Below are 27,198 nucleotides of genomic sequence, written 5' to 3' on the forward strand. Positions count from 1 at the left end.
TTCTTCTCAGAATTTACTTTTACTTCTCCAAAAGTTGTTTCCGTGTCTGATATCAAGTAGAAAAATCAAAAAGCCTTCTTGCGTTTTCGGAGCACGCCGCGTCCACGGCCGGTTCTCTCTAGACTCTGCGCGTACTTGAAGAAACAGCAGCTTTCCTCCCAAGAAGTTCAACTCAGAGTCAGGGTCCAGCTGCACGAGGCCTTGCCCGCCAGGCCTGGACCCCGCAGCCTCTTCTCCAGCTCGCTGCCTGCTTCCTCTACCTTTCCACGCCTGGGCTCTTGTGGGACGGCCGCTCCTGGGCTCACGTGTCCTCGAGGCCGCATGACGGGGGATGATGGAGCACCGGGGCCTCAGATCCTGACCACCTGGGCGGCCGCACACGGACTCCGCCTCCCCTCCCCGTCCTCAGCCCGCTGCCTCCTGAGGAGGAGTCGGCCGAAGGTGCCCCCCACCTGCCCTTTGGTGAGGCGCCCGGGGTTCACACAGACACAGCCGAGGACGTCCTGGGGAAAGGAGAGGGGCCAACGTGAGAAAGTTGGAATCATCTAACCGTCAGACCCCAGCGAGGGGTTTATAAAATGGAAAGGAAGGCCGAACCCATCTCAAGTCTGGTCTGTTAACTTATTATTGGAAAACCCTGAATTCCTTAGGAGCTTCTGAAACAGAATGAAGGAGGTGAACCGGCAGGGTAACAATCGGCTCCCAGACTTGGGGACAAATGTCTACCTCCTGAGGACGAAATGGCTCTGGGTTGGCCAGAGGGGTACTGGTCGGGAGGATCCCCTGTGAGGGACCCACCCTGGAGCAGGGCGGGGGGGGGAGGGGGGGGACAGGCCTCGGGTGGCATAGATGATAAAGAGCCAAAGGGCTGAAATCCCCCTGGAGGTCACATCCGCATTCAGGGGCGGGGGCAGGCAAGTGCAAGTGTGAAACCTCTCCAGGTCACCCTGACATGGCCCCAGCTGACAGCCACTGTTTGAGGGGCTTCCTGCCCGCCCCTGGGACTCCCAGGCTGGGCCGACGGAGCACCATGCTCTGGGGCGCAGGCGAGCAGGGGGATGCCTTTTTCCTTACACGTTTTACTAACAGATTAGTTTACCACCTCTCCCAAACAAACGAGGCCACCATCCCCAGCACGAAGAGCGAGGACCAGTGGTCTAGAAGGGGAAGTCAAAGACCGGTTCTGGCATTTCTGGGAAAAAGCAGAGTCCAAACCCACCTTCACGAAGTATTTCAGCTCTGATGGGATAATGAAGACGTCTGGGGTGACAGGCAGCTGGGCGTAGGTGTAGAAATTCTCATAGTCAATGGCCATGTCTTCCTGGGGAGGGTAGAGCGGGTAGTAGCTACAGAGATGGAGAGAAACAGTCAGCAGTGGCTGATCCGGGCCCCACCCTTCCCGCATGGCTTCCCTCTCTGCATCCATGCTTTCAGATTGTCCTTCCTGCTCCTCTGTGTTTGGGGGACAGAATGCGGGCTTGTCATGGCAGGGCAGAGTTCCCTGGGAGTGGCCCAAGGAAGGCGCTCCCAGTCAAATCCGTCACCGTCATTTGATTTGATCCCAATCAAATCCCGGACCCCGGAGCACACTCTTCTCGGTCAGTTATTCCAGAGAGCCAGCTCACCTCCTCTGGGTCAGGATGTGCTTGAGGATTCGGCTGAGTCTGTCTGAAGTTCCGGAAGAACTGGGGAAGGAAGAGAAGCAAGAAACGGAATGCAGAGCCCTGTTTTTCAGCTTCTGTTTCTCTCTGGGGAGAGCTCGAGGCCTTCATAAACTAGGGGGAAGCTACACGGCCCGTGTGCGGTGATGGGAGGGTACCTCTGGGGAAGTTCAAAGACCCACCCCCAAAGAGCTCGGTCTGTTCCCACCTGAGGAGGGGAGCCGGCCACCGGGCTGCGAAGGGAAAAGGCAGGCATCCCTGGTGACGAGACCATAGTGGGCCATTGGCTAGAACTGCAGCGTGCAAGAATGGGCCAGGGGCCCACCAGCGGGTGGGGGCGTGCAGTCGGGGTGACCCTCAACCACAGCCAGCAAGCGCACACCCATCTCGCCCAACACGCCAACTGCTTCACACTCCTTCCGGTGACGGGGGAACTGAACTGCCGGACCTACGCTCAGCAGGTGTGGCGGGGTCTGATTCTGCAGAATGACACCTGCTCTGGTAAGGGAGGCTGTCCGTTCATTCTCCCGGAGCAGGGGCGCCCACTCCTGCCTAGGTCACGAAGGTGGGAGGGGAAGGAAAGTAGGTGAACTTCTAGGATTATAAAGGAAGCACAAAGACGTGGTTCTTCGGGGTCTCTGACACTGCAGACGAACGTAGCAGAAACAAACGTATCCAGTTGCTGTCTTGGGGACAGAGAAACTCTAATGGCCAAAGGGTGTGGCACAAAGTGCTGCTCTAGGGACTTCCCAGGCAAGGCTGCCAAGCAGCCCCTCGATTCTCTGGTCTAGAAAACCAGTGCCCTGCCTGCTGGCCCAGAACTGCTTCTCACCTACTGATCTCCTCGGCTCCCATGTGGAACAGCAGATCCGTGGACGTCAGGCCGAAGACCACTCCGTTCACGGAGAGGCTGCAGGGCTCAGACACGAACTGCACTCGCTAGATTGAAGGGGCGAGACGAGCATTTGTACGCCAAAGCTAGAAACTTCTTCCCCATGAAAGTGGGGGCGTCTCCCAGGGCTGGGGAGACCACCGAAAGGGGGAGCAAACCAACAGAGAGTAAATCATATTTGCTTGTTAAAAAGAGAAGCCTAAGGGGCGCCTGGGTAGCTCCGTCGGTTAAGCGGCCGACTTCGGCTCAGGTCACGATCTCGCGGTCCATGAGTTCGGGCCCCGTGTCGGGCTCTGTGCTGACCGCTCAGAGCCTGGAGCCTGCTTCCGATTCTGTGTCTCCCTCTCTCTGACCCTCCCCCGTCCATGCTCTGTCTCTGTCTCAAAAATAAATAAATGTTAAAAAAAAAAAAAAAAAGAGAGAAGCTTACAATTCAGGCCCTATCCTTGCCCCCAAAAGGCACCCCCCCTCCCTCCGCTTAGGGGGAAGAGCTGGGTCCCCCGCAGCACATTGGATTCGGGCCGCCTGCTTCTCAGGGAAAGGATGCTGGTACCTTGATGTCTTCTCGAGGTGGATCGGAGTAGCTGAAGGGTGGCTGTGGGTACACGGACTCGTGGTGCACATCCCTCAGCGATGGGACAAAGACGAGGTGGGAGCCAGAGCTACTTTGTCAAAAAAGCACCAGAAAAAAAAAAAAAAAGCATCAGAAGCGGGAGAAAAATGAGCGCAGTTGAGTTAGAACAGCTGGGCCACAGACTGAAGATGTCGCAGCTTAATACGAGAGCCTACATCCAGGGAGGAACTTCAGAACTGAATTCTAGAAGGAGAGGGGCTGTTTCCCATGGGACACTGTGAGCAAAAGACGACTGTTCTCATCTCTACCCTTCTACCTCAACGAGGCTCAGGTCACCAAGGACATGCTTCCTTCCGGGTGTTCCGCTTTCTTCTGATGTTCTACTGGGGAAGGGATGGGACCGTTTGGTAGAAAAGGGGGAGAAGTTGGGATATAGAAAATCCAGAAAGACAAGGTTTAGACCAAAGAGTCAGAGCTGAACCCAAAGTTCTGCGTCTTCATGCTACGCAAACAGATGCAGCTCCCGGGCATCAGTCTCCCTGACCGGGGCTCTTTCCCGGGGAGAGGCCAGGCCTGCCGACCGCCTGCACACACGGCCTTCCCGTTCAGGGATCAAACTGGACCCTCCCGACAGAACGCTTGGTCTGAATTACGACGGAGACAGAAACACCTTCAGAGGGATGGGGAAGAACGCAGGTGGCCTCTCCCCGAGCCAGCCCCGTGCCTCTCGCGTGCGGAAGCGAGGCCCCAAGTTTTTCTCAGCAGCCCGTGTTGCCAAATAACAGGAATATTTAACAGCAACAGCAAAAGCAATGATTCCCCCTGACGGAGGCAGAAGGGGGGAATCTCTAGGGGACAACATGTAATCGAAGAAAAACCCGGAACTCTGGGACCCAACTGTTTATCCTCCTCAGCCACACAAAAGAGGAAAGGGGGAAAAAAAAATCCTGTTTCCCTGGTTCCCTCAGCGGTGCTTGGCAGTGGGGCCTATTACAAACCACACAGGCGCGAAGTGTCACTTTGGGGGCATGTTCAAGACTCACCAACAGCTCTCCCTGCCAGCTCCCTCTCTTGCTTAAAATGTGTGGCCTTCCCAGATACAGGTACAGGGATAAAGGCACTGGTGATTGTGGTCACATCTGCCACTTGTTTGTCATACCTGCTCAGAGTGTGAACTGAGACTTTTGCAACAGAGAATAAGGATCTTGAGACCACAGATACTTTGCATGCTATGGTCCCTCTGACATGGAAAAGCGCACTATCATTTCCCAAGGCCCGGCGGGGGGACCCGAATGGGACTCGCCGTGCTCTGGACCCCACGGGCTCAGTCTGTGGTGGACACGAAAGGCGGCTGTGCAGCTGGCCCCTCTGTTTCAGCGAAGGTTCTGGAAGAGCAACGGTTAAGGAGAAAACAGCCCTCCCGCTCATGGTTATGAAGTGGCTGTAGGGGGAGGGATCCGAAAGAAAATTCCAACTATGCTGAGCATTGCACAGCCCTCAGGCATCACGGTGGGAGGGTCCCCGCGGCCGCTCCCTCTGCGGCTCAGCTCTCTGTGGAGGGGGTGCTTCCTCAATAGTTCTGGCTTTTACTGATAAATCAGCTTTGTGCTCCGCGTTTCTGAACTCTCAGGAATAAAAATAAATTCCCCTAACGAGGAGACGCTGACCACTTATATACAGTTAGGGGAAGGGGGGGCGGCTCTCCCTGCCCTGAGGCGCACACTGGCCACAGATGAAAGTGCCTGGCGGCGCTGGGTGTTCACCCCACAGTGACAATGCCCCATTGGTTCTTTGTTTGTCCCACTGCTGTCACCACCACACGGGGCGAGGAACCAAAAACAGAACCCGATGTCACAGGGACAGCACCCAGCCCACTGGGCACTGCTATGCAGGTCCCTGCCCATCCCCAGGGGACCCGAAATAAGGGGACACCGGCCCTGCTCCCGGATGCCGGGAGGTGGCAGGGGGGTGATCTCAGAGGAGGAGCACTGGGCGCTCTCCAGCTCTGATGAACCCGGCCAGGGTCACAACAACGTGGGAGGCAAGAGGGCAGGCACTGTATGGTCTTCCTTTGTGGAAGGGAGGGGGGGAAGGGGAGACCCGGTCGCATGCAGGCTGTCACTGGCACGACTCAACTCCCCCAGTGGCAGGTAAGTTAGAGGGTGTCTTCCCCCATCCCCGAGGCCTACCACGCTGGCCGTGCTGCCCATACAAGAAGGTAGCATTACGACTAATCGACTCTGGGATCAGTTCTCACGGCGGATGGGCGGAAGATTATACATCTTGTTTTGAGAACCACCTTTGTTACAGACTCGTTTTTAAAAGCTTAGCCTCAGGAATGTGTATGTTTTATGAGCTCAGCTACAGGCGAGCAAATCCCTGGAGAAGAAGATCCATCACCTACCCCAATTCCTTTCAAACCCTGGCACTGGAAGGGCAGGGACAGGAAGTGAGGAGGTCAGCTTCCTGATTAACTTCCCACATGCAGCTTTAGACTCTTCCTGCAACAGTGCCCTTTCTCTCAAATTAGAACCGCTCAACTCTTTCATCGCCACTGTGACCTCTCACCGTCCCTTCCCCTTGGTCTACGGCGAGGATCCAAGGTCCCACCCTCTTGGGAGTTTCTACCACAGTTTCCTGGCCGTCAGCAGTGCCCCTCGAAACCCAGGGAAGCTCTGACGCCGGGGAAGGACTTGGGCTCACCCCAAAACAATCACTCGCGCAGCAAGATGTTTGGGGCCCCTGGGGATTTTGTTGGGTAACTCATCAAACACTTCTCAGAATCAGCTGGGAAGATTCCCATGGAACGAGCTTATACAAAGGCGAGCGAGAACAAGGAAGGAAGTAAAAGAACAAGCAAGGGAAGAGCGAAAGTCTATGAAGCGTTTTCCTGTCAAGTGTGTTTATCTTTGTGTTTGACAGAGATGCCTCTTAACCTGGCGTCGGTGCACTTGAGGGTCAAGAGTTGGATCCGATCTCTGTAGTTCAAAAGGATGAAGGGGGTAGGGGCTACCATTGCTTTCCATCAGTTTCAGCTTCCTACTGGGAAGCCCTGGAGAAACTAGGCAGCTTAAGGTTCTGTCCAACATTCTGAATTCTGACCTTCGTGTCCCTTCAATAATTGTCCGTAGACACTGCTTGAAGACATCTTCAAATGGACTTGTCAGCAGACAGTTCTGCAAGAGAAGAAGGGACACCGATCTAGAGGGTAGGCGTTGGCCTTTATTCACCTGCCTAACACGTTAGTGACCTCAGGGGCCAGCTGTTGAGCGAGGAGCTGGAGGGGATACAAAGACGAAAGAGACGCGTCTCTGTCCTCAAGGAGTGGAGTCTACCAGGGGGCAGGAGAGGAGATGGGGGAGGAATTCCAAATCCCCTGGAATGTAAGCTGAGAGAAAGACTAAAAGGAAGAGCGTCTCGAAATCCTTTCTGTGGAAGGTACAATATCCAGAGAGAAGGGCAGGAGGCACCAACTCTCGGCCGAGAGATGCCCTGGGAAGGGCCACTTGTGTTTTATGCACCAAGGGACAGCATGGTGTGGGGCAAGGAGCTGAGGGCAGCAGCCTGGTGGGGCGCTTTTGCACGTGCGGCTCCGCGACCCACGGACACCTGCATCCGAGCTAGTGCCCTGCGCCTCCGCATGCAGTGTCCCAAGGGGACACCAGGACTCACAGCTTTGTATTTCCCTCCCCCAGCTTCCAAATGGCCTTGTGTGCTGGGGAAGTGAAGCCTTCAAATTCCGTATCTTTATAAAAATGCCCCGCTACAATGTTTTTCTGTTTAGCCACAGGGATTAATTTAGGTTTGTTACAGATGCAGCGTAAACTCCGAAATCTGGAAGTAACAGCGAGGGCTCAACTGAACGCAAGAATCCGGCACTTGCCCATCCCAGCCCCCGTCACTTACCTCAACCTGCTCATGCTTAGCATCCAGGAAAGGTCCCAACTGCAACAGGCCCAAGGGGAGAGAAACAAAGGTGTCAGAACCACACAGTGTCTGTGAGCACCTTCACATACCCTCCTAGTGGTTCTCTGCCCGGGATCTATCTGTCCCTCCGGGCTGCGCGTGGAGCCCGGGACAGGTAGCAGATGGGGTGGGGGTGCCCGGCTGTGACCCTGGATGGAGGGGGGCTGCCTCCTACCAACACTGGGCCTTTTCCCAAAGTCTCTTCCCCAGTTTTCCCATTGGTACCCCCCCGCCCCCCGCCTGACCGAAGAGGCGAAGCTGTCCCAGGAGGGTTTCCTACCAGGATGCAGACATCTGGCCGGTCGCGGTTGATGATGGCAATTAGATCGAGCAGGGGGTCATACGTGATGCTGTCGGAGGTCGTGTATGGCCCGCAGGCCACCAGGACCATGTTTTGCTCAAAATCTAAGACACAAAGGATCATGAGGTGTTGATTAGAAGAAAACGGAACGGTGGCAGAAAGGACGATAAGGGTAAAAACCGCCCCAGGATTCAATTAATTGAGTCTCCGTAGGTGTACAATTCTGGGAATCCAAGAATAAGACCTCATTCCCAGCCTCAAAGAATATTCCATCAGCTGCCAGAGACGGGGAAGTACGCGAATAGCCAGAGCATGACAGGCGGTTTGCTAGCAGCACACGTGAGCGATGGGAGGAAGCAATCGGGAGAGACGTGATCAAGGTGAGGTCTGCTAATGCGCTGCCTCCCTTTTTTATTGGGGTAAAAAAAGCACAACATAGGGGCATCTGGGTGGCTCAGTCGGTTAAGCGTCCGACTTCAGCTCAGGTCATGATCTCACGGTTCGTGAGTTCGAGCCCCGCATCGGGCTCTGTGCTGACAGCTAGGAGCCTGGAGCCTGCTTCAGATTCTGTGTCTCCCTCTCTCTCGGCTCCTCCCCTGCTCATGCTCTGTCTCTCTCTCTCTCTCTTTCAAAAATAAATAAAACAAACAAACAAACAAAAAAAAACACAGCATAAAACTTACCATATTAACCATTTTTAAGTGTACGTGTCAGTGCCATTCAAAGAATCCAGAATGCCGGGCAACCATCGCTGCCATTCATTCCCAGAACTCTGTTCATCTTGTCAAACTGAAACTCTGTTCCCATTAAACACTAACTCCTCCTCCCCCGCCCCCATTCTCCTGTCTATGATTTTGGCCGTTCTAAGTATCTCATGTAAGTGGAACCACCCAATATTTATCTTTTGGTGACTGGCTGATTTCGCTTTGCTTATGCTTGTAAGTAGGATTTTCCGGGAGCCACGGCAAGGCAGTCTCCTGGAGAGCGTGTGGTTTGAGTGTGTTTGGCGTGAGGGAACATCTGGTGGTCCCATGTGGCTGCCGAACGCGGTCCGCGGAGGAGTCCAGATGGGCTGGGTGTGAGGCTCGGAATGGGATTCCCGCGTGAGCGGCACAGAGGTATGGCGTTTGGCCACCTGTCGCACACTGCCCTTTTCCCCACAGCATCGGCTTTCCTTTGGGAGAGCCAGCCCTCTCCTCCGCAAAGCAGTCTGGGGGCTGCAAATTAAGTGTACTGTCGTCCCCTGGCCCGGAGACAGACGTCTGACCAGTTTAAGCCATCCACGCTCTTCTCCCTGGTTCTGGAATCTTGAGGTGAACTATCCAAGAACAGAAAAAAGGGTGGAGCTGACCTATTCCAGCCAGAGGTAACCGGGCGACATAGTTGGGGAATACCTGCTAGCCGGATGCCTCAAGTTGTGAGGCCCTTCCCTGCTTCTAAGTCTGCGCTCCTAGCTGCCTCTCTTACCTGTGGGCTAGCTGGATTTCCCCTGACAAATTCTCTTTTTAAGTCTGAACCAGTTTCTGTGGCTCTCACTGACAAAACCTGAAGATCCCTGCCTTCTCAACGTGTTTTAGCTTCCTATGGCTGTTGGGACAATGATCCCAAACTTAGTGGCTTAAAGACAACACAGGTTTATTATCGCGGGTCTGGAGGTCAGAAGTCCTAAAATCAGTGTTGGCAGGGCTGTGTTCCTTCTGGAGGCTCCAGGTGAGAAACTGTTTCCTTGACGTTTCCAGCTCCTAGAAGCTGCCTGGCATGCCTCGGTTCGTGAACCTTCCTCTACCTTCGAAGCCGGTAGCCTACCATTTCTATCTCTGACTCAGATCATTTTGCCCATCCCCCCCCCCCCCCACAAAGACCCTTGTGATTGCACTGGGCCCACCTGTGCAGTCCAGGCTAACCCCCCACTCGGGATTCTTAAATTAAGCATACCTGCAACGTCCCTTCTGCCATATAGAGTAACATATTCACACGTTGCAGGGACCGGGGCAGGGGGGGGGGGGGGGGGGGCCGTTACTGGTCTACCAGAGCAGGAACCCCATGAAATGAGATGGACAGTTCAGGGAGAAGAGTAAGTTTCATGCAACGATAGGGCAGAGGACAAAGTTAAATTTGGTTCTGAGGAGCCTACAGGAGATGTAAACCCTGGAGTAAATACCAAGTGCCAGCTGGACGAGGCCCATGTCTTACTCTGTCTCCACGCGTGCCCGGCTCAACACCTTGGTCAAAAATGTTTGTTAATAACCTATTCAACTGCTTCCAGAGGCTTCCCTGGCATACAGCGAGGCTCCGGGCATCTCATGTCAATTTCGTTTCACCCCCTGAAGTGGACCTAATATCACCAAACTACTCGTGTTGCCAGAAACACCCATCTTCTGATACAATGGGCAATGTCACAAACTCCTAAACTGCATTCCTGATTCTAGGTCATCTCCAAGAATGACCTCATCACTATCAATGTGCACAGGGGGTTGACAATACCCTGGCGTCAGCCATCTCATTGTGAGTCCTCAATAGTCTTCTGCTTTGCTTTCAAAAATGCTTTGAATTATTTTGAGGCAGTCTGTTAACACTTCTTTTTGTCCCTTCCCCTCTAGATTAGTTATCAAATGACTCTGGGCTTCCTTAGAAATTTGTCTACTTTTTTCAATTTTTAAATCTTATTTAAATCCAAGTTAGTTAACATACAGTGTAATAATTATTTCAGGAGAATTTAGTGATTTATCACTTACACATAGCACCCCAGTGCCCACCCCAAGTGCCCTCCTTAATGCCCATGCCCCCACCCAGCACCCCTGCAGCAACCCTCAGTTTGTTCTCTGTATTTAAGAGTCTCTTGTGGTTTGCCTCCCTCTGTTTATATTTTTCCTTCCCTTCCTCTATGTTTTGTTTCTTAAATTCGCCTAGTTTTTAAATAAACTTGCTATTTTGGAATAACTTTAGAAACATAGGAAAGTTGTAAAGACAGCACCAAGCTCCTGTATATATACCTTTCCCCCAGCGTCCCGTAATGTCCTAATGCCCCCAGCATCCTGACTATGGTGCATTTGTCAAAACGTAGCAATTAACGCTGTCTCATTACTCTTAGCTTCTGGGTTTATTTGGGTATTACTAGCTTTTCCACTAATGTCCCTTTTCTCTTCCCAGATCCCATCCAGGATAACACAGTGCATTCAAAGAAATTCTTTTATATAAACTATTCCTATTTTCCCTCTCATAAAGTAACTTCCAGATACAAATGGCATGCCTCTTGTAGCCAGAACCCAGGTGGCAACACTCACTGGGCTCGGACCCCGGCCTTCCACAAAGCGCCTGTGAAGCCACCAATCTGCTGTCACCCCTAGCCTCCGCCAGGGTGCGCCCAGGCAGCTTCTGCAGTTTTCTCAGGGCCTGAGGAACCTCGTCCACCATATTCACTGTTAGCAAAACAACGTTTGGACCCAGACTTACCTTCATCCTCTTTGGGGGGCTGATAAAATGGAAGCGGCACACCCTTAAAGACAGGAGAAAAGCTAAATTGAGGCCTTACCCCAAGCACCATCTTTGGTTAAAAAAAGGGGTGGCCCCTGACCGGCATGGGAGGGGGGCGGGCAGATAGCATTTGCAGGTGGGAGGGAGGGTGGTGGGGGAGGGCTGAGATGCATAAGAAAGCAGCCTCAGTCTTGCTCCTTGGAGCTAAAAGCTCACAGATCTGATGATACCTGCCATTCTTCTATATGGCTCAGAGTGACCAAGAAATCCATGTAATGGGAGGTCACGGCTAATCTCATAATATAACTCAAGACAGGTGCTTAAAGTACCAGTTCCCTAGGCCAGGACCGGACAGCAGGGAATCTGAGACTTTTGCTTGCACTATGTGAAAATCAGTGGAGGATTATCACCTAGAGCAGGGATAGGTAAACTAGGGCCTATGGGTGCAATCTGGCTACTTCCTGTGTTTATAAATCAAGTTTTACTGGCACAGAGCCACACTCATTGGCTTATGGGGGGTCCATGGCACTTTTATGCCACAACGGCACAACTGAGTCATCATGACAGAGACCGTATGTCTTGTAAATTAGCCTGAAATAATTACTCTCGGGCCCTTTACAGAAATGGTTTGCTGACCCCTGGCCTAGAGGCAGCTTCCCATTTTACAGAGAATTGGGAAGCAAACAGATAGGCTCTCAAAAGGGATGAGTTTCCAGGACAGTCAGAACTGCATGTACTGTGCCTGCAGCAAAGCGGGGGGGGGGGTGGGCAACTGCCGGGGTACCTCGTAGAGTTTGGTGGCAATAAGTTTTCCACCCGTGGTGTTGATTCCTTCCAGAATGACAACCTGAAGGACAAGAAGCAGAACGGGAGATAAATGACAAGTCAGCAATAAACTATTTTGATACAGTTAAAAATTATTAAGTATCGGGGCACTTGACTGGCTCAGTGGGTAGACCATGCGACTCTTGACCCTGGGGTTGTGAGTTTGAGTCCCACGTTGGGGGTAGTTTACTTAAAAAAAAAAAAATTAGGTACTAAGTCCAGCTATCTCATTTTGTAGCTGTAAACGTGGGGTATTTTTTTAGAAAACAAATTAAAGGGGCTGGGGAGCCTGGGTGGCTTAGTCGGTTAAGTGTCTGACTCTTGGGTTTCGGCTCAGGTCATGATCTCACAGTTCGTGATCTCACGGTTTGTAACAATGTGGAGTCTGCTTGGGATTCTCTCTTGCCCCGCCACCTCCCCACACCCCTTCCCTGCTTGTGCTCACTCACTCTTGCTCTCTCTCTCTCTCCCTCCCTCTCAAAATAAGTAAAAAACTTAAAAAAAAAAAAAGAAAGAAAACAAAGAGGTTGTATTAGTAATAATTATGCTCTATACGGATGACCTAATTTTTTGTAATGATCCTATGAGGTAAGAATTATTATTCCTATTTTAGAGATGAAGACACTCTGGCTTCAAGAGGATAAGGAATGTGGCCAGAATGACACATCTTGTGGGGTGGAGCTGGACCCCGGCAACAGATCCCAGAGCCGAGGTCAGAGCACTGGGGGAAAGCTGGAATCCCCATGAGCCTGGGCTCTAGCTACACCCCCCACTGCCACAGGTTGAAAGTGACAGGCAGCCGGTGACAGAATGCTCATCCCCAGAGCTGCAGCCCGCTACACGTACTACGGGGTGAACAGCCCTCGCGCGTCCCATCTCACCTGTCCAGGAAACAGAGAGTATTCTTTGAGCTCAGATAAATCCACTGGAATTTGAGCCCCTGAGGAATGTTCCCGGTCTCCCTCAAGAATCACGGATTTGCTGTTCAGCTTCCCGTTGGTATCACAGCCAATCTGGCCCAGCAGAGTGACAGGCTCCTACCGAAGGTGTAACAAAAGAATGACAGTCTTTGGGACAGGAGCTCAAAACCTGAGGTCAACAGAATAAATCACAAAGCAAATCCCAAACGGCACATATTTTTTGGCGGGGCATCATATTGACGAGAATCACCACTGCCTCTCACAGCAGAAGAACGAACACTCAGATGGTATTTGGTCTGTCTGCACCACCCCCCCCCACCCCCATGCTTGAGCCCCTCTAAGTGGCCACCTAAGCTTGAGCATCTCAAGTAAAGGGAAACTTGCACCCCAAGGCAGCCCACTGCATCTCTGGACAGTTTCGACTATTAACAGTAGCTCAGGTCTACCGAGCTCATGAACATCGGGCACTGTTCTACAGGCTTACGTGTATTAACCTGTCTAATTTTCACAATTGTGAAACTGTGGATACTGTTATTGTACTCACTTTACAAATGAGAAAAATCAGCCCAACAGGTTACATAATTTAATCAAGGTCAAAGAGTGGGTAAAGTCTGGTTTGAAGTTTGGCTCCAGAGCCATATCCTTAACCACATACCATATTGTCTCTTAACAGGAAGTTCTTCTCTGAATTGAGCTGAAATTTCTCTCCCCGGGGCTTCCTCTATCCTGTTCCCACTCCTGGGGGCCGACTGAGGAAGTCTAATCTTTTCCCAAACTTCCTTCTATGACATGGTTTTGCATATCTTCCCCAACTGGTCAATCTTCTCCGAATGCAAACAATGACAGAAGTACCATAAGGAATGTTCTAGAACACATTTCCCCTTAGATTAAAAAATGTTTTAGAGAGAAAGCACTGATCCATATGCCAGATGATATCACCATTCAAGATACTACTGGCAACAGTTGGTCCCTAAGGACAGAGACCAGATTAGGGGAGACTGGAGTCACCACTTCTAGACTCCCTATCCTTGCCGTTGTCCTCATATCCTGATAACTGAATGCTTCTATTTGTAGGAAATCTCCATGGGGCACCTGCCTTACCACTAAAAGGAAAAGGCCTCAGTCTTTGCTTGAGCACAAGACCCTAACCAAGTGCACAGAAAATGACCGTCTCTGGCCACAAAACCCGACAGTTCTTGTAGATCTTTCTTCAGAAGGATCCATTTTATCAAATTCGACCAAGACGGATGTTCTAACTAGAATGTAGACAAGACGTAAAAAAGGACGCAAGAAGGACGCCTGTTCCCCATCAGTTAAAAAGTACAACAGTAACTGGGAAGAACTGGTAGAACCATTCTTACTTGAGCTGGGACCAGAACGGAAGTAAAAGCCTCAATCTGGTAATGTTCCTTAAGTTCGCTGCCGAGTTCTTCTATCTTGCAGGTCAGAACTGAAATCCCAGAGGGGAAAAAGTATCGCGTTTAGGACGTTCCACTTGCCAAGGGGAGAAAATACCGCACGCTGTAAGATATTAAAGTCAGCCAGAAGCAGGAGGGCGTCCAGGACGTCTTTCTAAAGCCTAACGAATCTCTCGAAATCGGGTTGCTGAGGTGGCCTTCCATTTGGCCACATATCGTGTGGCAGAATCCCTGAGAGTCAGCACGGATCCCCACAACCCAGTCTTCCTTTTATTTTGGTCATCAGTGAGGTTTAGGGGAAGTCAAGCCCAACCTGGAGCGTCTTCCATTCTTTACAAGGAAGAAGCCGTGAGTGTCTTTGACCTCACTTGGGCTTTTTTGACATAGTTCACGTGGTTGTCACTGGGAAATGGTTGCGTGCTTTTTCTTCAGCACTTTTCTTTAGGGAGGCAAAGTGACTTGGGAGAACAACTGAGAGCATCCCCTCCACTCATGTCCCCCCACTAACAGGGGCATCTGGAGGACACCCACCGGCTTCTGTATTCAAAGGCAACCTTGGGACTCATTCTACCAGCCTTGCTAAAGTTTTGTTACTTTATACCTTTCCAGGTGGTTTTATAGCTTCTGGAACTTCTTTCTTAACAAAAATTTTTTAATGTTTTATTTATTTTAGAGACAGAGAGAGAGACAGAGACAGGGAGGGAGAGTGTGAGTGGGGGAGGGGCAGAGAGAGAGGGAGACAGAATCCAGGCTCCAGGCTCTCAGGTGTCACCACAGAGCCTGATGCGGGGCTTGAACCCACGAACCATGAGATCATGACCCGAGCCAAAGCTGGGCGCTCAACGACTGAGCCACCCAGACACCGCTCCAGAATTTCAAAGGGAAAAACAATCACCTTCTCGAATATCTGGAAGCTTCTGAAACATTGATTTGTAGCTCCCGGTTAGTGCCTCTGGACACCCCAAGACCTTCAGGCTGATATTGCCAGCCCCTCCTCTTCCAGACCAAGACCCTCCCTGTGCTGAGCCAAAGGAGGTAACCACTTCTCCACGGTTACTTCTCGCGTTGTACTTCTGAGAGGGAGCAGCACTGATCGGAAGCAAAACAGGTAAGTATTACTGTACTTGCATCTAAAGAGAGGGGAATACAATGAGGTCACCTTGGGCATTGGACAAACGTCAAGCTGGCCTCACATTTTCTAAATCTAATCAGCTTAATGGGGTCGGACATACCCGGACCTTTAAGGAATTCTAGGAATGAGGGTAAGTTTAGAGACAGAGCCAGATTTTAAAGGGTTTTCTCCTGGCTTCAAATGAAACAAAGCGGGACCAAACCAAACCAAACGCTGAACTGATTAAGAAGCAAGTTTCAAGTATCACTTTCCTTGGTTTCTTACGATTTTTTTTTTAGCACTTATTAGAATACCATTAGAGCCTGGCTGTGGATAAGCCCAAAGTTGCTGTGCACATCTAATACCTCACGATGTAGTTTAAGGTAGACACCCCAATAAAACACAGTGAAAAGGAATTAATCAACTTTCCCCAGTGTCTACAGAGGTGGAGATGTAATGAATTCAGTCAGTTGGTGAACAAATATTCCCATTCTTCAAGGCTCAACTGACAAGTTCTCATATTTCCTCTCACTGACTGGTAAACAAAAACACACAAATACTGCTGAACAGCTTGGATGACAGTGAGGCCCTCTAATCCTCTGGTCGTGCACACAGCTCACAGAGAGGTCTATTTCAAACGGTCTTCATTTAATGTGCCGAGACTCTGCAGGGGCCAGTTTTATGTGGGTGACGTTGCAACTGGGGCTATGAGTCCCTCTTCGGACAGACAGGCTACAGAAAATGAGCTCAATTAATCACCTCGCTCTCCAGGGCCGCCTCTACTTGAATAATTTAGAGGTTACTTTCATAAATTACCAAACCAGTCTCTGACGTCAGCTTTATTAGCGTGCATTAAAAAATGCCTAGGCGGTGCATTGCCGACTTTTCCAAGCTCCTCCCAGAGCAACTCTGTGGGACAGCCATGACCACCGGCCCTTTAACGCCATGACATTTTGAGCGACTGCTTATTTAGAGATTATAACCGCCATGATAGTGCTGGTTCAGCTCATGAGAACCATGTCTATACAGCAAGTTTCAAAGATGCCCTTGGAAGTCTAGAAAGCTCACGTCCGAAACCTGAGAGCAGGAGTGGACCAAACTGGCGTTAACTGTCCATCAGAGTCCAAGGACTGCTCATCTGGAATGATTGCGATCACCTCCTTTCTCAAGAGAAGGAGCTGGGAAATCTTAAGCTCTGCTGAATCTGGAAGACGTGATCCGAAGCACAGGTGGTGGCCGATGGCAGTCAGTATTTCCCTAAACGGTTAACGTGACTGCTTCTTAGCCTCATCCTGATGTGGCAACACCAAAACCTTTCTCCGACTCGGCAGGGCCCTCACCTATGGGATTCTCCAATAGAAGACATGTCATTTACGGATTTCAAAAAAAATCACATGTGATCTTTGTGGATTTATGTGCAGAGGTGGCAGCGGGGATAAAAATGCCAATTAAGTCCGTGTAGAGTCACAGCGACAAGCAACCTCTCAGAAACTAGTTGTAACCTGAGAGAGGAACAATAAACGGGTTACACAACATTATGAACGCAGAGACGTGCTTTTCTTTTTAAAAACTAAATACTTTAGCTTAAGAGAAGAAGAAGAAACCCAACAACAAATGAACTAACAGAGGCAGGTGGAAACCTATTTGTCTCGACTGGCAAGACTCCTAAGACTCCAGGACTTCTGAATAGATAGGTTGTTTTCCACAGAAGATATCAGTTCCTGATCTAGGAAATGAGCCCCAGAAAAGTGGGTGGAAAGTGAGTTTCCTTAACTACTGGAAGACACGGTAATTTTCCACACAGGAAGAGAAGGCAGGGAGGGCAGGGAGAAACGAGGCTCTCCGGCCAGGCACCGCGGAGGTACATGTCCACCTGCATCTAGTAGGGTCACTCTGTAGGGTCAGCCACGCGATAACCAGAGAAAGGGGAGGGCAGGCCTGCTGTCTGGCAGCTGGATTCATTCTGATCCATACCTTGGAGAGAAACTCGACGGCGAGAGAAGCTGATGGGGGCTCCGAGTAGACACAGTTCTTTTGGTTAGGGGGGTTTCTGGGGTGGTGATAGCTCGCTTCTGAGAACCCTAGGAACAAAACAGAAGACAGAATCCCAGTCACTGTAGATGCAAGTTGCTAACCGAGTGTATACAGCCCCTTAGGAAGAGAAGCATGGTGCCCAAATGTAGGGCACAAGGTAGGACTGGGTTGGTTCTGTTCTTAAAGCCTCATCTCCAAGCATAAGCCCACATAGAAATCTGTAGTGGCTATGACCAAGATCCATCAGAATCCTGTCCCCATTTTGAAGGCAATAATGAAAAAGTACCAACATTTCCCAGAAAAAGACTGCCAAGCAGGCAATCTGTCCTGTCAAATTGTTCACGTGGTCGCTCTCTTCCCCCACCTCTTTGCTTTAGTACAGCTGCTGAGTTTTGTGACGCGTACGGTTTTGACCTGTGCGGCCACGGTTTCCTCAGAAGGGATGCGACCACGTTACTACTCATTTTGGCAAAGTCCCCCGCACGTTTTCAAAATTAGAGATAGGAACAACTCCAGGCAGATAACACGGTTGAGCTCATAGTTGGAGACTATTTAGCAAACACCTCATTGATGGTCACTTCTGTTTTCTGTATTTTCTCGTCAACCAAGAATCCAAAGATATGCCCAGGAAGGAGGATGAAACCCACAGCTCAGAGATTTATCGCTCCCCAAAGTCTAGGACAGACGACTGTGGCAGAGCAAAGACAAAACCCTTGCTGGGACCACGACCAGGAGGCCAGCTGGCCTGCGGTGGATTCCCTGCCCTTGGGCTCCTCCTGGCTGTGTACAGAAGTTATGCCACTACGGCTATCTGCTGGGGATGACTGGGGACAGAACACAAGAGAACGGACTCAAGACCGTCATTAAGTAGCTGGAATGGAAATTAGATTTTAAAAAGACCCTTATGCTACCACTCTTATACAATAACCATTTTCTTTTCACCCCTCTGCTTCCTGCCCACGGCCAGAGACCATTTTTAAAAGATGTTTATTTTATTTTTTAAACAGAGAGCATGAGCAGGGGAGGGGCAGAGAGAGAGGGAGACACAGAATCGGAAGCAGGCTCCAGGCTCTACAGTGACAGCAGAGAGCCCGACGCGGGGCTCAAATCCACAAACGGTGAGGTCGTGACCTGAGCTGAAGCCAGATGCTCAACTAACTGAGCCACCCAGATGCCCCTACAATAACTCTTTTTTAATGGTATTTTAATATTTTTCCAATTAAAAAAATATAAATTCTAATATTCAATCTTAGTTTAAATACAAATCTTGGGGCGCCTGGGTGGCTCAGTCGGTTAAGCGTCCGACTTCAACTCAGGTCACGATCTCGTGGTCCATGAGTTTGAGCCCCGTGTTGGGCTCTGGGCTGATGGCTCGGAGCCTGGAGCCTGCTTCCGATTCTGTGTCTCCCTCTCTCTCTGACCCTCCCCCGTTCATGCTCTGTCTCTCTCTGTCTCAAAAATAAACGTTAAAAAAAATTTTTTTTAAATAAATACAAATCTTAATTTGAATATTACATATACTGCTTTTTTTGCACTATATTAATTATGAGCAGTTCCCCACATTATCAAAAACTTTGTCCTTTTTAGTAGCTGTGCTAATTAAATTGCTACGTAATAATTTACATAACTACTTCTCTACTGCTGGATGTCTGGGATGCTTGTAGTTTTGGGTGATTATAAATAATGCTGAGATGCCCACCTTTACACAGATAGCGTCTCCCATAATTTGGATTATTTCCTTAGGGGAGAGTCTGACTAGGGATAGTTACTGGACCAAAGGATGGATAAGATTTTATGGTTTTGCTATACATTCTCAAACTATTTTCTTAAACGACCCTTGTAATACACAGGGGCTGTCCAACTCTGGGGCCAAGGTGGTGTGGCAGTATTTCAAGAGAAAGACAGTCTGTCTCCCAGGACGCGGCAAGAGGAGGTTACTCTGGGAGACAACGCAGTCTCACGGTGCTCGTCCTCAGCCCTCGCAGTGAAAGCTGATTGTGTCAATAAACCAACTCCAGTCATGCTTCTTGGGGATGCGCTCTGACCAAGCTCATGAGGTCTATCAACACTACAGGCCAGTATTCATTCACAGCGAGGACAAGTGACTGAGGGTACCATATTCCCATAAGCCGGGGTGAGCACATGCTCACGCCACACAGAAACCCAAGTTACGGCCAAGGATGCCAGTTTACTAACTTGCTAGGAATATAACGCTGGCGGCCTGGGAACTTCAAATCCTTGGGCTAACGCATTCTCCCCTGTCGGGCAGGACATGAGGAAAGCCAGACTATAACCACTGGATTTACGGTGAGCCTGGAGGCAGAGAGTGGCTGTCAGCTGCACAAGGCAAATAATGATGATAAACCAAGGCCACTGGAACATTCACCCCCTATAGCACAGGTACACCTGCCTCTGAGACCCGACAAGGGCCTGGCAACCTCACTGTGGCACCGTTCGTGTGGGAAAGACCGACGTTCGGCACCATGACTGTTTTGTCAGGAGGCCACTGATGTGTGGCCTAACAAGGATCAAGCAGTTTCTGTGTGCCAGCTCCTGTTCTGAGTATTTTACGTTCCTCTAGTTCAGCCCACACGGCGTCTCCCCTGAACTTCAGATACATTTCATATTGTTTGCTCATTTCAGTCCGACTCACTCAACTCTGATTCCCTGGTCACCAAGTGTGATGCATAACTGAGCCTCCTAGATGTCTCTGTAGCAGGAACGGGTGTCCTCGGTAGGATGTCTCCGTGGCTGGGAGGGTACATACTTCCACATTAAGTCAAGTGAATTTGCATCTGATCTCTGCGTCAGTCTACTGAGAGCTGGGTTACCACGAGTCAGTCCCCAAGAACGTGATCAGCTCCGGACATACAGACAGATCAGATAAATTCTGGAGCTGTGAAGCTGTCCGTCAGATCGACACGTGACAGCCCCGCCGGGTCCCGCAATTCTGGCTGATCCTACGTAGGGAGCCGAGGCAACCGTGCTCAGCCAGAAGAGCTGTCCTTCAACAACTACCAATGTGCCAGGCTCTGGGCAAACAGCAGCGAACAAAGCAACGTCTCTGCAGGGAGCTTCCGTTCTAAGGGAGGGAGGCAGACTAAAACAAAGAAGTAAATATAGAACAGGTCTCATGGCAATGGGTTCCACAGAGAAGAAGAGAGCAAGAGAAGAAAACGGGGGAGGGAAAGAGGAGGGGGCTTTGCTCTCGCAGGCAGAGCTGTTCCCTGAGGCAGGGGGCATATGAGATGGACACGTGTGATGTGTCTCAAGAGGAGCAAGACCACCAGACTGGGGAGGAGGGTGGGAAGACAAGGGAGTGGGGCCAACTCCGGACAGACGCTCACACACCTTCTGAACGTTATCAGGGACGACGGCAGGGCCAGGGGAGAGCCGAGAGCAGGAAAAACCTAGTCCGACTTGCATCCGAAAGGGGCACGGAGCACCGACTGTTGTGTGAATTGCTTGGAGGCGGACAGAGTGAAAGAAGCCAGGACGGGAAGCCATCCCACTCACTCAGGAGACGCCGGTGCTGCAGGCCTGGCGGTGACAGGTCCTGGTGGACAGGGCTCGGAGAGGACCCGGATTCTGGAAGGAGGGCCGACGGGACTGGTGGAGGAGTTGGATGTGGGGTGTGAGAGAGAAGGAAGACTGGGGGAGGTCTCCAGGGTTCCTGGCCCGAACGAACGCAAGAGCGGAGGTACCTTTTAGTAAGGTGTGGGCTCCCGGACAAGCCCATCTCTAGGGGGACAGTCAAGTGCTGATTTCAGATCTCTTCAATTTCAGGCTAAGGGAAGTCGCAGGAGGCTCACATAGTATGTGGTGTGTGCCTGTTTTGTGTCAGCACCTCCACGGGGCACGTTTTTAGCTTCCTTGCTCGCCACAGGCACACCTGAGCTACTCACCTTCCTTCTCACAGGGTAACTTGCTTTGAAACAGTAAGGCTTGCTCCGTGCTTATGAATTTCTACACATTTTAAGCTTCTTGAGGGCAGAGCCCAGCCATGCTCGTTTCATTCACCACTGTTCACCCGGGGTCTCGTACAGTGCCTGGCACTAAGCAGCTGCTCAGTAAATGAACAAAAGCACCCCGATCGTATAGCTGAGGAAACCGCAGCTCAGATAAAACAACTCACCCCAGGTCACCTAGGTCTTTTGACTCAGGCTTGGAGGGCAACACTATTCCACTTATCCTATCCTGCCTCTTACACTGGGATCCAACACCAGAACTGCATTATTCCATTGTAGGACTTCTGCCTGATACAACACTGTGTAACTTTTACAGAGAGTAATTATGGAGAAACTGTATTTGTAAACATTTTATGATATGCTAACTGAAAAGAAAAAAAAAAAAAGCAGGGTATCTTCATGGTCACAAGGACTGCTGTTATGTAAGCGCATCCATGCCCGTGATGGGAAAGGCAGACGTGGCAGGAACCGTATATGTGGTTCATCCTCTCCCTTAGAACTTCAAATGTTGCGAGAATGTTTTAATGTTTCTAGAATAAAGACCAAAAAAAAAAAAAAAATGCTACTTGTAGAAAGCATTTCCAAACACTATACTCACCTTAGAGGGTGTGGTGTAAGAGTTCAAGAGGGTCTCTTCTTCTTCCTCCACTTCAATTCTAAAAAAAAGTGTTTAAGGAAAACAACCAAAATCTAAGGCGATGGTTGATTAGATAAGAAATCTAAATAGTAGGTACTTAAAAAAATTTTTTTTTAATTTTAGAGAGACAGCCAGTGGAGGAGAGGGGCAGAGGGAGAGAGAGAGAGAGAGAAAATCCCAAACTGGTTCCGTGCTCAATGCAGAGCCTGACGCGGCGCTTGATCCCATAACCCTGGGATCATAACCTGAACCAAGTAAGAGTCGGATGCTCAACCAACTGAGCCGCCCAGGCGCCCCAGTACGTACTTTTTATTATTTGTATTTTATTAAGTTTATTCATTTATTATTTCTGAGAGAGAGAGAGCACGTGCACACATATACACAAGTCGGGGAGGGGCAAAGAGAGAGAGAGGCAGACACAGAATCCGATGCAGGGCTCGAACCCACAAACCAACAAACCGCGAGATCATGACCCGAGCTGAAGTCCGATCCTCAACTGACTGGGCCCTCCAGGTGCCCCTACTATTTGTTTTAAAATTACACAAATTATGAAACACAGCATGTGGCTTGATGCAAAGACCTTGGGCAGAAAAGGATACAGTTCTTGTATGGAAACAATGTCTCTAGCTCCTGCGTGCCCACCATCCCCGGAGGCTCTGTGCGAGGCTTTGGGCAATCTTTTGCTCAGACACTGAGGAATAAAAGATAATGAATATATATTATTGTGTAGTCAAGTAACAGAGAAAGTGTTTTTCACAGCCGTGAAGTAGGCGTTCAAAACGTAATCACATATATCTAAAATTCCTCAAGGTAAGAATTATGAGGATGCAGGATAGACTAAAAAGGAACAGTTATCCCGTGACTGTTTGTTTCTAAGAACTTAATTCTAGTAACAAAACCAATGGTTTGAAGACCTACCACTCGACATACAGTTGTAGATGATTTATACCCACTCTCATGTAATTCTTACAATAACCGTAAAAAACATGGGTGATTAGAACCACTAACAGAAGAGGAAACGGAGGCCCAGAAACACGTTCTATAGTTTGCCCAAGTGCACATCAGGACCAGAATCCAGACCTGATTATACAGCCTGTGCTTCTCAACACATCCCAACGCCTTCCCTCAAGAGCAAAAATAGCGAATTTCAGGATTAGTTTCCTTACATTTTGTTCTTACCTCATGCTCAAAAGAGCTCAGGATCTCTGAGGTCAGGCGAACGTTACCTATGCTGGTGCAGAAGGCTATAAGCTCAGTGGCCATTTTCTCTTCATTCTGTCCATACAGAATGCACAGCTCTACCACTGTAGGAAGGAAAACTGGATGAGTAAGAACTCAGTTCATTGCTTGCAGCCTTCCCCTTGAAAAGTGAAAATAATCCTCTATTTATTCAATCAATATTTATTCAGCACCCACTAGGGCCAGGCACTGTTCCAGGCATGAGACTACAGCAGTGAACAAAACAGAAGAATCCTGGTCTCCACGAAGCTTACTATTGGAGACAGAACACAAATAAGTAAAAATCTGTAGGATGTTAGACGGTTACGTGTGCTGTGTAGAAAAATAAAGCCGGGGAAGGGATCAGGGGTTGGTATTTTTCAACACAACGATTAGAGCAGGCTTCAGTGAGTGAAGACCGGAAGTGAGGCGTGCAGTATTCAGGGAAAGAGCTTTCAAGCAAAGATCCCGAGGTAGAAGCAAGACCAGCAAGGCCGCTATGGCTGGAACATAGGGAGGAAGGAGACAGAAGAGGAGCCGAAGGGTCAAGAAGGTGCAGATTGCCGGCCACTGTGATTACCCTGGTTAACACTCTGAGTAACTTGGAAAATCACTAGAGAGTCTGGACAGAACAGGATCACTCTGGATGCTGTGTTAAGCATAGACTAAAGAGGACAAGGGCAGATTCAGAAGGACCAATTAAGATAATCATGGCAGGGTGCCTGGGTGGCTCAGCTGGTTAAGCGTCTGACTCTTGATTTAGGCTCAGGTCACCATCTCACGGTCATGAAATCGAGCCCCACACGTGGCTGTGCGAAGAGCGTGGAGCCTGCTGAAGACTCATTCTGTCTCTCTCTCTCAAAAAAAGAGAGAGGGACAGAGAGACAGAGAGAGAGAGAATTATGGCAAAATGCAGGTGAGAGGTGATGGTGGCTGGGATCAAGGTGGTGGCAGCGGAGGTGGGGAAGAAGTGGTTGGGCTCTAGATGGGAAGCATCCTGAGCGTAAGGCCAGTGGGACTCACTGATGTGAAGCAAAAAAGGAGTCAAGGATGAGGCTGTTTTCAGCCTGAGCCCCTGGAAGGGTGAGGAAGACAGCAGAGGAAGTACCGTGAGGACATACAGGAGCTTGGTTTTTAGACACATGGAGTTTGAGATGTCAATTAAATATTCAGCTGGCAGTAGGATAGACCAGCCTGCAGTTCTGCAAGAGGTCTGGGCTAAGATGTACACACCTGGGAATCACGAGCAACACGTGGCATGAAAAACCACGAGACCAGCTGAGATGACTAAGAGGCTCGTCTGGGGCTCAGGACGAGCTGAGAAGTGGTGACAACCAAGGTAAGAAAACAACCAGGTGTAGTGTCTGAGAAGCGAAGAGAAAAACGTGTTTCAAAGAGGACACGACCGTCAAATGCTGCTAATTTGAGACGAGGACTGAAAATTCACCCGACTTTAGCTAGGTGAAGGTCACTGGTGACCTTGAGAGGAACAGTTTCAGCAAAGTGCTGGGGATGAAAAAGCTTCCTGAAATGGGCTGAGGGAGGAGAAAAATGAAGACAGCAAATATACACAACCCTTTCGAGGAGGTTTGGCGTAATTGGGGAGGAGAGAATTGGAATGGGGGGGGTCAATAGAATGTTTTTTTTTTTTTAATTTTTTTTTTCAACGTTTTTATTTATGTTTTTTTTGGGACAGAGAGAGACCGAGCATGAACGGGGGAGGGGCAGAGAGAGAGGGAGACACAGAATCGGAAACAGGCTCCAGGCTCTGAGCCATCAGCCCAGAGCCCGACGCGGGGCTCGAACTCACGGACCGCGAGATCGTGACCTGGCTGAAGTGGGACGCCCAACCGACTGCGCCACCCAGGCGCCCCTAGAATGTTTTAAAAGAGGAGCAAGGGGAGCCTGAGTGGCGCAGTCAGTAGAGCATCGGACTCTTGTTTTCCGCTGAGGTCATATCTTGTGGCTCATGAGTTTTGAGCCTCGCATCAGGCTCCGTGCTGACAGTGTAGACAGAGTCTGCTTGGGATTCTACCTCCCTTGCTCTCTTCCCCTCCCCTGCTCACACACTCTCTCTCAAAACAAATAAACATTAAAAAAAAAAAAGGGGGGGGGAGCGAGAACCACATTTCTACGCTATTAGGGGAAAAAGCTCTCAGAGCGAGAAAAAGGGAAAATATAAAGAGTTTAGAATTACTGGGGTGATGTTCTTAAGGTGAGAAGGAATGGGATTTAGGACTCAAGTGGAGGGTCTGGATTTTGCTAGGAATATGGAGAATTTGTTCATTATAATAGGACGGAAGGAGAGGTAGGTGGGAAGAAGGAACAGTGGTAACTTATGGAAGTTTTCCAATTCTATTTCCTTGGTGAAACAAGTTCATCAGCTTTTGAGTGGGACAGAAAGATGTCAAAGGAGGAGAAGGTGGCAAAGAGTCATCCAGGACACGCAGAGGGGAACAGATCAGGGAAATACGGTCTGACCGGCAATGTTAGAGTCCCATTGAGGTTAGTGATTATGAATTCAAAGCCTAGCGTGCCAACGTCTCTACCAAAGTAGTTCTGGGAAATGGAAGCAACAGGAATTTTGGAAAAGAACGCACTGGGCATACGAACATGGACTATTCTGGTATCTCACGTTAAGTTAACATGTTTGCATCCTGGTTTTATGTATTGAAAACTGCTCCTGGCCCAGAGCCTGACCAATAACAGGGAGCACTGGACCCGAGGAGAGGGGACTGGGGTTCAGGGACCAGCTCAGGCTGTTTCTCCCTCTGTAAACAGCTGACAAGCTCCCCACAGTTCCTACTAAAGCTCAAATTCAATTCTGGAAACCCACCTCAAGGGAGGCATATTAGCACAGACCACCAGCGGCTTTGATGGGAAACGACGGATCAGCAGAAATTTAAAGAGGAGGCTGGAAAGGGAGGAGCCAGGAATAAAAAGCCATATTGCAACCCCCCCCCCCCACGCCCCATCTCTTGCTCTGTTATGGAGGCTTAAATAATTTCCCAGCTCTTGCCACCGGGCCTAGTCTGAACCTGGCATGTCCCAAGTGCACCCTTCCGAAACTGCGTTGATTTAAAGTGGTGCTTCGTATTTTTATTTTTGGGTTGGGATCCAAGAGCACGCTGCAAACATTTCAAAGTCCCCACATCCCGAATCTCAACACCTGGATTCACTCTTCACCTCCCAACGACCAAGAGGTCCGATCTAGGGGAGGTGGGGCTTGGAAGCGGCCCCCCTCTGGGTTCTACGTGACCGGGAACACGGAGCGCGAGCGCGGACCTCCGCTGGGGTCCGCGGCGGAGGCGAGGGACTCACATTTCTCAGCCAGAGCCTCATCGCAATCCACGTCAAAGATCTGCAACTCCTCCACCAGGCGCTGGGCCGACACGCTCATGGTGACCCAGGGGGCGGCCGGGGGTCCGGCCCACCGAGCTCGGACCGGAGTCTAAGGAACCCGCGGCGTGGAGATCGAGGGGCAGGACGAGCTTCCCCTGATCCTTTCACCCTTCGGGAGACCGAGGCGGAAGGGGGCCAAACAGCCCGAGCCCTCAGGCGGTCAGAAGGTCCCAGGCGTCAGTCACGGAGGAGCGCCTTATTTTAATTGGGAGAAGCCCCAAACACCCGAAGGGAGGAAGCAGAAATCTCGTTAACTCGCTCTTCTGGAGAGAACGTCCTGCTTCCTAAAAGCTACGGCGGAGCATCTCGAGGACTGGAGCAAAACCGAGCAATCAAGGAAAACCCGCCAAATGGTGTGCGCGGAGCGCGCATGCGCGAGGCCCGGTTCAACCCCACCCCTTCCCCTCTGCTTCCTTCTTCACCTTCCCAGGCGCCGCGCGCGCTCCCGCGTCTGAGGGCGCGTGCACACAAACGCCAACGCGCCTGCCCGCGCGCTCGCGTCCGGGCCCCGCGGGCGGCTGACCCTGTGGCGGCCGCGCGCTTGCCTCTCGTAAGGCGCGAAAGCTGGGCTCCGGCGCGCGGTGTCCTTGACTCCCCGGATCGAAATCGCGTCCCCGTGCCAGCCGCGGTTGCTGCATTTCGGGCACCGCCCGCTGGGCGAAGCTCGGTGACGAAAGTTCGTCACCCTTTTGTCTCGCGCCTTGGTGCGCAGGCGCTGTTGTGTATACGCCCGCCAGCCTCCCAGACCTGTGCCCCGCGCGGGAGCGGGAGGGCAGGTCTTTCCTTCTCTGTCCCCG

General features: G+C 50.5%; 1 protein-coding gene across 3 annotated transcripts; it reads right to left on the bottom strand.

The window, feature by feature from the left end:
• Positions 1-27,198, bottom strand: POLA2 (DNA polymerase alpha 2, accessory subunit). Of its 3 annotated transcripts, XM_053202947.1 has the most exons (19): positions 26,321-26,366; positions 25,836-25,913; positions 22,961-23,085; positions 22,381-22,472; positions 21,743-21,800; positions 17,117-17,223; positions 14,927-15,120; positions 13,975-14,063; positions 12,575-12,730; positions 11,653-11,715; positions 10,848-10,890; positions 7,374-7,498; positions 7,034-7,072; positions 6,230-6,303; positions 3,107-3,215; positions 2,494-2,600; positions 1,626-1,685; positions 1,220-1,346; positions 1-503 (listed from the first exon to the last, which is right to left on the bottom strand). In XM_053202947.1, exons 3-19 carry the CDS (start codon positions 23,042-23,044, stop codon positions 351-353), a joined length of 1,680 nt encoding a protein of 559 aa, XP_053058922.1. In that variant the 5' UTR covers positions 23,045-23,085; positions 25,836-25,913; positions 26,321-26,366; the 3' UTR covers positions 1-350. The 3 variants fall into 3 exon arrangements, with proteins under 3 accessions (XP_053058922.1, XP_026901687.1, XP_053058921.1); XM_027045886.2 differs by lacking the exon at positions 25,836-25,913 and having other exon boundaries at positions 26,321-27,198; XM_053202946.1 differs by lacking the exon at positions 25,836-25,913 and having other exon boundaries at positions 22,961-23,141; positions 26,321-27,198.

This window comes from Acinonyx jubatus, chromosome D1, assembly GCF_027475565.1.
Source record: "Acinonyx jubatus isolate Ajub_Pintada_27869175 chromosome D1, VMU_Ajub_asm_v1.0, whole genome shotgun sequence".
NCBI lineage: Eukaryota > Metazoa > Chordata > Mammalia > Carnivora > Felidae > Acinonyx > Acinonyx jubatus.